Source organism: Xenia sp. Carnegie-2017, unplaced genomic scaffold, assembly GCF_021976095.1.
Source record: "Xenia sp. Carnegie-2017 unplaced genomic scaffold, XeniaSp_v1 HiC_scaffold_23, whole genome shotgun sequence".
Lineage (NCBI taxonomy): Eukaryota > Metazoa > Cnidaria > Anthozoa > Malacalcyonacea > Xeniidae > Xenia > Xenia sp. Carnegie-2017.
The window spans coordinates 12,173,191-12,185,452 of NW_025813486.1; the positions used below are offsets into that span (position 1 = coordinate 12,173,191).

The window sequence follows — 12,262 nt, forward strand, 5'->3', positions numbered from 1 at the left end:
TGACGAAATAGAATTAGAAAATCAAACGAGAAATTAATTAAATGAGTTACTGTTCAGGAACTAGAAAGTCACCCATCCAACTATTAACTTACTTCCTTTCAAATGATGTTAAATAATACTTGTCTCCCAATATGTATGTGGACGTTCGCAAATTTTTTAAAAACTGATCTTGATATCGCGAGCTCTATCTTACATAACTTCCTAGTTCCTGAACAGTAACTCATAGAATTTCAATCAAACTTCGACATCAGCTAAGTCTCGTTTAATTTTCTAATTTAGTTTCATTTCATTGATTGTGTTACACAAGAAAATATTCCGAGAGCATAGTTCTATGATTACATAGAGTCTTGCCGCCGCTGTCGATTAAATAATGTTATGAGTTATCTGCACTACGTGTAAAAAATTCACTTCTGATTCAAAATCCTCAACAACTAAGCAAGAATTGGAAAGGTTTGACGAGAATATAGTTCTTACAAGCAGTAACTGACTGTATTTTTATGGTTGAGCACTCAAACGTCGCTTTTATTGTTACCGTGCTTCATTTTAAACAAAGAAATAAAATCAGATGCAACTAATTAAAATCTTTGTCGCGTTTTCTATGTAAACAAGAAAGATCATATTATAAAATTGGAGATGTCTGTGTTTGATGCTAATGGATTCGCTTTATCTGTGGCATTCTTTGCTTGTCTTGCAAGTACTAACGTCGTGGAAGACTTTGTGTTCATCTATTTAAAGCAACTAGGCTATGATGCATTTCACATTGGTTTGGTTCCCATGCTTGGTTTAATGGCACAGTTGATTGGCGTTTCCATATGTAGTTATTTATCAGACAGATATCGTTTGCGAAAGTGTATGTTATTTATGGCTGTTCTTCTTTTGATACCAACCATATTATTACATTTAATTCCGCAAATGACAAGATTACAATGCGATACAAATGCAAGCAAAAATACAAGTCTCAATGTTCAAAATAAAATGCTGAATTATCTTGAATATCAGCAGCCATCGACGCAAGGAAGAGTGATGATTGAAAACAATTCATTGGCTTTGCAAATTGCTAACAGGACCTCATTTGAAAACATAAGCGTCAATTTAAAGAATTACACCTTCTATGGAAAAGAAGTGCATGTTACAGTTGACAATTTTAAGAATTTGCGTTCAAAGAAGATCGTCTCATTGTGGCAAGAGAACAATGAAACTCATAAGAAAATGGAAATTAGTCATAAGGGTATTCTGTTCATGCTTTTTCTCGTCGGAATCTTTCAGTTTTTAAAAAGACTAGTTGTTGTAAAACTTACTGTGGCAGCAATTGATCATTTAATGGAACAAAAATCTAAATTTGCATTTTATGAAGGATGTGGTTCTTTTGGCTCTGGAATAGCTGTTTTTTCCGTTGCATATCTTGCCGGTCATTTTAAGCACTCGGTTTGTGGAGAACAAAAGCCAAGTTATTATTTTGCATTTATAGTTCCAGCTGGTTTGCAGTGCTTAGCTGTATTGGCAGTACCATGGCTGAAAATTAATTACCAGGAAAAGATCAAAAGCATTAGTTATAAGGAAGCAATAAAACCATTATTAGATCATAAATGCATTTTGCTCTTGACAATGTCTTTGCACGTGGGGGCTGCCACCAACTTTCTATTTCGCTGGACATATTGGTTCATGGAAAAACGTGGAGGAAACACAACAGCAATGGGTGTCGAAGGATTGATAAGACGACCTATAATCGGAACTTTATGGTACATAGTCGCTGGTTATATTCTTGACGCAGTCGGAGAATACGTTTCCGTGTTAATTGCTCTTATGCTTTTGACAATTGGATTTGCATTCCTTGCACTTATTGAGAACCCCTGGCTCGTAATTCTCGCTGATAGTTTTCAGTATGCTGCTTTTGCAATTTTCCTATCAGCTCTTGTGGTGAATTTTTCAAACGTCGGACCAGAAGAACTTTCCACATTCTATCAAGGTCAGAATATACCATTAAGCCTAGTTTAACAAAACAGGAAAGATTGGTTGCGCTTAAAATTTCTTAATTAGGCATGTCTAATAAAAATTTGTCAAAGTTATTTTCCACATGGCTGTCAAGAGAACATGTTGGACGTAAAGCAAATTTCTCTTGAGCCTTTTGTAAATGATTTTCTATAGGTTTTTGCAACTGCAGGGGCGTACGTTAAACCATGAAGTAATGTACACATTTCAAAAATTCTAGTGAAAAAAATTTTTAATGCCTCTTAGAAATCAAAATAAATTTTTTTTAGAAAGTTAGGTTTCATCAGCTGTTATGTTTTAGTCGCCGCAACATTTATTCAATTAAGTTCACGCAAAATAGTTTGACGCGCGATCATCACCATTGATGCGTATAACAAAACATCTATATATTTCTCTATATTAATCTGTATATTGCCACATGTAAAATTGCATTTCCGTGAATTTCCTTGTGCTGTTTGACGACTATTATAATACACAAATGTAACCACACACAGTTCTCCAGTTGCCCCAGGGTTGAAACTAAAATGTCAAGGGGGGGGGTGATGAATTTTCATATATTCAGCTTCGCCCAGCAGATTGTTTTTAGTCTTTAAAATTATTGTCGCCAACAAACGAAAGCCACTTAGAAGTGGCGACTAATTATAGTGCAGCCAAAAGCAGCATGGTACGCGCCTGGATGTCATTAAAATCTGTTGCAGTATAAGTAATAGAGTGATTATATTGGTTTAACAACCTACAATTTTGTCGTATTATCTATTCATCCAACTATTAAAATGGAATCTAATTGGTCATTTCACAGTTAATAATAAATAGAGTTAACCTTAATTGGTCAAATTTTATTCATATTCATTTTGGCGTCATTAGTGTATAAAGATGAACTTATTAGTAAGTATTCCAGTGTAAAGAAGTGTTTTGCTTTCGAATGTTGATCATCAGTTTCACATTTTTTAAAGAATTATGAGATAAAGCAGGCCTCCCTAGTCTACTGGCAACTCAACTTTATAATCTTCTTTAATGCTGTTCTTTGTACAAACTAAATTAAAATAACTTTTTCTCAATGCACGGGGAGTTTATCTAACTTAACTTTAGTTTATTTTATCTTTAAATAAATTAACGCCATGATTTGGGGCAAGTATAGCCTGAGGTAGGCTTTTCGAGTAAAGAATCAAGTTCATCGTCAGGAATTTGAGAAGCAGGGGCGAAACCTGCACTTTTTGATAGGAAGGGGGGGTGGTGGTGTAGCTAGAGGTCACGCTGCATTTATCAAACTAACGTTATTTTAAACACTAAAATTTTAATATTTGTTTCTAATGTTAAAAGATATTAGCGAAAACAAAATCAAATTCTAAGCTTCATTTGCTTTTGGAAATATCTTATATTACTTACACTATATATTACTTTTCTGCCCGAGATCTGCCCCAATCATTGCCTAAAAGCACAAGGAACGTCATTCACCTGTTTTTGGTCGTGGTCTAGTCAGGCTAGCACGACCAACTTGTATATATTCCTAAGCGCTGATTGGCTAGAAAAGCTCGTATCCTGTTAAAATGGATACAGTCAGCCTTAGTTTTGAGGTGCTCTGATTTGGTGAGAATGACCAAAACATAAATTACTATTAATATATAAGGCTGCATTGCGTCGCGGCCATGCTAAGTTGCCGAATATTTACCTTTGGTCATGCCCAAGTTTATTAGCAGGAGTATTTCAAATACTGTCGAAGCATTCGTTGTTTCAATCTTTTAATGGATTTATTTTTGTGTGTGAACATAGAAATCAATCAAATAGAGTCAAACGTCGCGCTAAACTCATAAACTCACACATATCGTTTCTTAGCTTTGACGAAGGATCGTTCGTTCATGCAATGCTATATTTTGTTCAGTGGGTAATCTAGCCATTTGATTGGTAGATATCATTATGCCTAACATCGATGAATTTTGCCTAAATTGATATCATCTGAAAGCTTTAATATTGGGCGAGATTTATAAATTGTGTTTGGTCACGAGACTATATATTTTGCCTAACTTGAGCCAAATGAGTCAATCACGGCAGTTGCTAAGCATTGTCTATTTTTAGGCACCTTACGCATTATAAGCAAGATTAAACCGTATATACTTTTTAAAATTTTCACACGACTACTCCTGTGTTCGCAAGACGCGCTTTAGTGTGCATAAATGGCTTATTATAACAGCTGCTGTGTATTATTTAAGCCACCTCACTGTTTTAGCTGAATTATAGTGAAGTAATAAGTACGTAGCAAAATCACGCTCTTGACGACCAGAACACGTTAAAGAGAACAAAAAGTAGGGTCACTCCATTGAATTTTTTCGTGCCACGTATATCTTATAATGCATGTGATTACCCTATTGGCAGCCAGTAAATTGCATTGAATGACTGGTGATATGGCAAACGGCAGCCAGTTGCACAACAAAGTGGCCCTACTGTGTATTCCTGTACTGTGACCTGGACAAGGCTCTTGAAGTAAATATGTGTAATGTTTTTACTATAATTCATTTGTGTTATGCAGTTATAAATATTAGATTATACATTGTTCATATAATTGGTTAAACAATTGCAGGCTAGGTCATAATTTTGATATATGATGACATAGATAAATATGCTCAAGTCATAAGGTTGCCGTTTTACATTAAGCAATAAGCAGTCTGTAATATAGAATTACTTGGTTTTTAATAACTATCAAAACTTCACTTGACTGGCTAACAGGCTTAAGCACTTTTCATATTTCAGTATATAATTTAGGCAAGCATACTTTAGTTTTAATGTTTAATATTCACTTAACTAACACTGGCGGTGATTTTGCTTGCTGAATTCTCTTGTTTTTATTTTCTCCATATGTTTAATTTATGTCCTAGCAAACTCTGCATCTTCGACTTTTTTGAGGAAAGTCGTAATAATCCAACTCCTATTAACCTATACTTAGATCTAAATTTTGTATTTAACATATAAAGGGCAGAAGTTGATTATGTAGATGTTTTTGAATAATTAAGTATGATTGTAATTGTATTAAGTTTAGCCACAATGGGATGTATATGCATAAATGGCTTTGCTATTCACCATTAAAGGAATAATGCAGGCTTTCTCTTTTGTGCTCTGTACAAATAAATGATAAGTTTTTGGGTTAAGCTGTTAGAGCGAAAATAATAACTGTTTAAACCTCTCCAATGCAATATGCTCCAGTAATCAAATTGTTGGCTCAAGGTATCGGAAGTGAAGTGGGGTTTTGTTATATTTATTCAGAATTTAATCATTTACTTATCAATAACTATTTAGCATTTAACTTATATGATGACCATCAGTGGTGGATCCAAGGTACCTCAAAATAAATTATAGCTCCTCAATTTTAAATTCAATTACATTAAAACAAACTGTTGATTTTTAATTTCTGAAAATTATAATTGCGCCAATGAATTTGCTTCTAAGGTGTTGAGAAATGTAAAAATACGCCAAAATAAGCTGCAGTATCTTAGTTGAGGTACTCTAAATCCACCACTGGATGACCTTGCTTGCTAGTTAACTGATGTGAAAAGTAGGGTAGAGAAATACACCCATCTTATACTGATTTACTAATAAAATGTGTACATTTCAATTTAACTTAAGCTATTTACCAACCTTAAGCTGACAACTTAAGCTGTCATTTAGAAAAGAGAAGAACATCTTAAAAAAATTATAAGTATGAACGCCAATGAAAATAAATTTTGAGAATTTAGTATAATGCATTAAATATTTCTACCATAAACCGAAATCAAAAATCACACATAGCTCTATATAGTACTCGATTTTAATCAAAAGTACATGAACTATCACTAAATGTTGGATATTTGGAGTGCAAAGATTGTGTTTTGTGGTAATGTGTTATAATTTTATGGAATGGTGTGAGAAGTCACATATAAATCCTACAAAAAACTTTTCTTTTTTGAAAAGTATTCATGTTATTCGCTATCCATAGCGGCTTACTGCTTAATTTGTTTGTAAAAGTAAATGGGTGTGTTGGATATCAGATTTGCTCAAGTGTGTACCATTAATTTCAGTATGTTGTCATCGTTTTCATTGATAAAAGCTAACAACTAAAGTGCGTATTGATAAGCCAAACAAGTCAGCAAGACTGTGTAGACTTACATACTTAAATTGCCTGACTTCATCAATTTTAATTAACATATGACGTGCGTCGCATGTATGACGTCATATGTCTTAATTGCGTATCTTTCAATCTGGATCTAAGGCAGTTTTTAACAATCTTAAGCTTCCTGAAACACCTTTCATTATTTGCCACAAACATTAGGGTGTTTAGCAATGGCTAAGATGCCTTGCACAACGTTGGAAAGACTTTTTTGTGTTTGAAAGCAAATAAAGCAACGTCTTGAACGGATTTGGATTCTGATTTAAGTTGTTCATGATGATGCACTATTATTAAAAATTCCCAACTCAGATAGGAATATTCCAGCATCAACATCATTTACTGCTGGTGGAAAAAGAGTGCACATTTTATTCACTGTTTCAGCCTTTGGTCTTTTTAGCGGCAGTTGTAAGCTCTCTCTAAGAGGTTTTATCTGGTCGACGCAAAACTTTAATATTATCACAATACTCGATAATAAGAGAGTCTAGACAGGGGCAGATCAGTCATAAAAATACATAGACTCCAGTACCAAGTACATTTTCGTTCGGTGGAAATCTTTAAATGATATTACTGTAATTATTTCGGAATATTCGCCAATTCGTTTGGATAGCTTTCACGATCGATGATGATCAGTGTATTCCTCCATTACGTCTATTCCTACTTTGTTTCAAATACAACCCCTGCATGCCTCTATCTCCGAGTCTAAACCGTTCTTGTCATTTCAAATTTGTCTAAGGTTTTTTGCTGTAGCATCAATAAGGTTAAGTGCATCTACTATATTTAGCTCCATCGCTTGCAGCTGTTTAGTTAGGATTTTAGTTTTTGTCATTTTGATTTGCATGACCATAAGCGCAAAAAGAAAGTTAAAACAAAGACATTTCTCTCTTATTTTCCACCGCGTTTAGCCTTTACTTTTGATTCTACGTCTCGGGCAATAATAACTTTCACAATAGCATGTGGTATTACCTTATAACTTATCCAGACAGCAGCAATGGACTCGGAATTGTAAACCCCTTTCTTAAAGTTTAAATTGCTTTCAACATCTTTGCAACTTTGTTCCATGACTTAATTTCATTTTGTGCTTTGGCTAGAAAACACATATACGTTTTCTAGAGCGTCGTACATTAATGTATTTACTAAGATATGCTTGCAACAATGTTTGAAATGCAAGCATATCTACATTGATTTCATTTTCTATTAAAGATTTTATAACATCTTTAGCCGTTCCAGCGCCAGTTTTATCAAGGTTCTCTTTCATTTCAACCATTCTTTTGATGGGATACCCATCTGGTTGGCATACCTTACAGTAACGATAAGCTTGTCTACTTAATTCGATGTGTCAAATGTAGGGTCTGCAGACACAGAAAATATACTGCCTGACTTAATTTCAGAACGAATTTCATATAAAAACATAGTATGGTGTTTCCTCATATGATATAAAAACTTCAATCATTTCACTTTCAACTTTAATAAAGAAAACAAAAGAGTGATACTGCTGGCTGAATAGAATTGCCAGGGAAAGCTGTTAATTAAAACTGAAAAAGTGTTTAGTTTTTTAATTTGCCCTGCAAACTCAATCATTACTCTGAAGCGTTAACATTTTTTGGGGGGTGGGGAAATAATCACCCCCCATTCCCCTCCTTAAAATTTGCCATTGCTGAGGAGAAAACGTGACATGGTTGCTATGTTTTTGGGCATTCGCTATATATTAATTAGATAATGAGTACAGTATAGACAATCAATTTAATGCGTACAATACTAGAATAATTTTACCGAAGAACAAACAATTTGTGTTTAGCTATATGTTTTGCGTTTGGCAGAATTGCATATGAAAATAACGCTTGATTGTAGGTATCTAATATAAAAAATTTTCTGTTAATCCCCCAACGTTTCAAACACCCAAAAAGAGCAATAATAAAATTTATCAGAAACAATACGATGTATGAAACCTGTCTTGCACACCGAAAATTCCAAAGTCGTAAAAATGAACGTTCTTTTCTGCTTAAGATAATTCATTTTTGTCTATGCACATAAACTCATACAAAAAATGTTTCTTTTCTTAGGAGTGGCAAGTCTTACTTTTAATGGCGTTGGTAAAGATATCGGTTCATTGATGACTGGCTATTTTTTAAACGAATATGGCATCAAGAAAACTTTGTTCGGGATATCTGTTATCTCTCTTATATTCTTTACTGTTTTTGCAATTTACGCTTCAACAAGTGCTTATGACTACAAACGTTTAAAAACACAGGAGGGAGTAGATAGCGACGATGAGACAGGGAAGCCTGATTGAAACTATGGTTACTGTTGTAATGAAACACAATTTTGTTGATATGAAAACAACATATATGCCATTTTTTTTTTCTTTATTCCTCTTGTAATTCAAAAGACGAGAAAATTGATTCAACTATTTACTTGGTTTAGTCATACGGAGATCTTAGCTTTTTGTCTGTTAGAGGTTTTTGGCATTGTTTATAACTTTTGACACATCAAAACGTAGTTGTTAATAACGAACTTGATCTTAAGAAGAGAAAAGCACGTTGTCAGGCATTGATCTTTGATTTTAGCTATAAAATTTTTCATCGAAAGTTTGTCTGAAGGATGCATTTGTACTGTTTTCTTTTATAATAAAATATGTGCATTAATAACTGCGTTAAGTGGGCGAGGAGTTGTAGTTGGTTTAACAAATAATCAAACCACCTTTTTATCATTGAATTCATCGAACAACTGACAACTGACTGATATACTTTGATGTACATAGACTAGTACTTCTCCGATTAGGGTGTGTCTGCATATCCTTGCTAAATAGTTGGTATTCATTAATATTGCTGCATCCGTCATATTTGGGAAATTCTGAAACAAATACAACATCATGCAGAGCCAGTTTTTATGACAACTCCATTTAGTTTATCAATTTTATTAGTTACATGGTAACTAGTTTAAATTTCCATACAGTTCAATATAACATATCTATTTCACGTTTTAGTATTATGAGACTTTCTCAATCGTTTATACTTTCTATCGTCACATCGTTGTGCAAATCTTACCTTTATTTCATGTACTAATTTGAAATTTTTAGCCTTACACACAGTGCTTAGAAGGCTGGAGAAAAAGAAGTTGATCGAACAACGAAATAAACAAAAAAGTTAATCAAAATGTAAGCTAAAGAATTATTTCTGAAATAATTTAATTAATAATTTATAAAAAATAATTTATCTCCGCTTCTACCGTCCGTGTTCGCGAGCTCTTCTGCTATCTTAGCCCTTTCAAAACTGTCATTTTCTTCGTTTTAAAAGTGTCATTGTAAAACTGAGATTTTACTTACAGCTCATTCTTGTGCATTTTAGTAATAAACTAGACAAATTCTTCAAAACCTCATTAGGTGAAGTTATTAACGAAACAAACCTTCAAAAATAGAAATAGAACATAAAGTCTTAATTCTATTTCGTCGCTGTTCTACGTTTCTAGGAAGTCATGTGAGATAGAGCACGCGATATCAAAATCAATTCGAGCGTAGATTTTACTGTGATCAGAGATGAAGCAGCACTCCTGGGTTTTGCTGAACGCGATGAACAATATGACATGATGGAAGAAAGCGAATAAGTGCAAGTCACATCAAAGAATTTGAATGTGGCAACAGCCCTTTGTAGGATGAGTGAAGCAATGACTGCAATGAGTGAATCACTCAGGTTAATGCCGCAAACGTCAGCATCCTCTACATTAGAACCTACTGGTAAGAGGAAAGCAAGTACTATAATCCCTGAATCAGGGCATGACGCAGATTGTGAAGTCTTGTTAGCACAAAACAAAGAACCTTCGACCAAGCGCAATTCTGAAGCAGAAGAACTAGCAGTGTACCGGTTGCTGGAAGAGATTTTGAAGACTCTAGACGCAACTGAGAAAACTTCACCAATCTTCAACGAGAAGCTCGCCTCAATTATCAACCAGCGTTAGCTAAATAAGCTGAACGACGAGCAATTGAAGGAAAAACAGGCTAAAGAACTGTGATCGCCTTATTGTACCTAAGGTAAACCCAGAAATTTTGGGAAAATTAGACCGCACAGCTAGAGGGCGTGATTTACAATTGAGTGCCATTTAATCGGCCCTGACGAATGTTGGTCATATAGCAGCACAAATCATCAATGGTCTGTTGGTTGCCCGCAATAACAGCAGCAAACTGAATAGTGATAATCTTGTTCGTATGAGCGCTGATATCATAGCGGCCTAGCCATCTGCTTACGAAAATTTACAAAACTCCTCAAACCTTTTTTTTCAAATTTACGTCAAAAAGAACATATTTTAGTTAATTGATGATACTTGGCTGACATTCAACCCATATGCTTCATGTGTTCGGAATATTTGAGATACCATCTGCTTATTTAGTGAAGTGGGGTTTTACGTACATCCGGATAAGTCAGTTTTTGTTATCTCACAAGTAATTACTTTTTTGGGTATCCGACTCAACTCAGTTCTTCTGCGAATATCTGTGACGACAGAGCGAGCTGAGAAGATAAAACGCAGGTGTCATGAGTTGCTACAAGCCTCTCACCCAAAAATAAGTGATGTTTCTCGCGTTTTTAGGCACTCGAACTTCAAGTCGGCCGGGCGTAATGTACGGTCAGTTGCATTATCGCTGGCTGGAAATGAAGAAAAGCGATGCCCTTAAGTTAAACCGGGGTAATTTTGACAAGACAATGACCTGTCTTCGGAGGCCATACATGATTTACGATGGTGGCAGTCATCAATATGCACGACTTACAGGCAAGTTTTCCACAATGAACCTAGCATATGCCTAAAAACAGAGGCGTCGTCGACAGGGTGGGGCTGTTCCCTTAATGGTGTATGTGCTGGGGGTAGCTGGATGCCCTTCGAGGCTTCAAATCATTTAAATTATTTGCAAATTCTTGCGCTATTGTTAGCCCTTGAGTCGTTTTCTTCTGAACTTAAAGGTCAGTATGATAAGGTATTGATTGATAACACTACCGCTGTAGCTTACATTAATCAAATGGGCACATGCCACTCAAAGTCTATTTACAAGTTGACATGCAATGTCTGGACCTGCTGCATTTCGTATGATATTTGGTTGACAGCAGCGCACATTCCAGGATTACAAAATGTCACTGCGGATCGAGAATCTCGAATATCACGCAGAGAAACAGAATGGCAGTTAAAAAAGACTCTGTTTACGTGTGCCATTTAAAAACTAGACGTAACTCCAAACGTTGATTTGTTTGCGTCAATGTTGAATAATTAAGTGATACCCTATGTTTTATACCAACCAGACCCGTGTGCAATATCTGTCAACGCCTTTGCGATATCGTGGGTCAATTATACATTTTGTGCGTTCTCGCCTTTAAGCTTAATTTCGCAGGTTTTCAAAAAATAGTACAAGATAAAAGCACAGGACTATTCTTTGTCCCTAACTGGCCAAAACAAAGTTGGAGGCCAGCTTTAATGCAAATGCTAATAGCACATCCTTTTGTTTTACCTAGAGGAAGAAGGACCTTAACTCTTCCAGCGCAACTGGATCAAATCCACCTCTCCATACAAAACTGGAGATATTACTTTGCCATTTATTTGCCAGGAACTCCTCTCTGATAGAGGCATTTCACCAGAGGCTTCTCAAATCATCCAGCAGTCTTGGCGGACGGTACCAAGAAGCTATATTTTACATACCTTAACCGTTGGCGACAATATTGCAACGCAAACAATATCGATCCTGTCACGTCCTCTGTAGAAAGGGGATTAATTTTCTTACAAAGTTATACTAGGAAGATTTATCCTACAGCAGTATTAATACTGCAAGGAGCGCCTAATCTACTATCCTAATGCTTCCAAGTGGCATCTCGTTTGGTACATATCTACTCGTCGCTAGGTTTGTTAAAGGTGTATTTGTTGCAAGACCAGCTCTTTCTAGATATGCCATGGTCTTGGACGTTTCAGTGGTATTCAGACATCTTCGAAATCTCCACGCTTCGAAAGATCTCAGTTTGAAATCATTAATACGAAAAACAGTAATACTTTTAGCTTTATTATCTGGTCAGCGATACCAAACACTTCATGCATTGGATATTTCTCATATGGAGAAGAAAGAAGATCGAATAGTTTTTTTTGTGCACCAACTGCTCAAAACATCTAAAC

The 12,262-nt window shown here is 35.2% G+C and overlaps 1 protein-coding gene across 1 annotated transcript; it reads left to right on the forward strand.

Annotated features, from left to right (window-relative positions):
* The first annotated feature begins 608 nt into the window (after positions 1–608).
* LOC124449528 lies at positions 609–8,766 on the forward strand. Its single transcript, XM_047000472.1, has 2 exons — positions 609–1,966; positions 8,185–8,766. The coding sequence occupies exons 1-2, from the start codon at positions 634–636 to the stop codon at positions 8,412–8,414; spliced, it is 1,563 nt and encodes a 520-aa protein (XP_046856428.1). The 5' UTR covers positions 609–633; the 3' UTR covers positions 8,415–8,766.
* Positions 8,767–12,262: the final 3,496 nt, after the last annotated feature.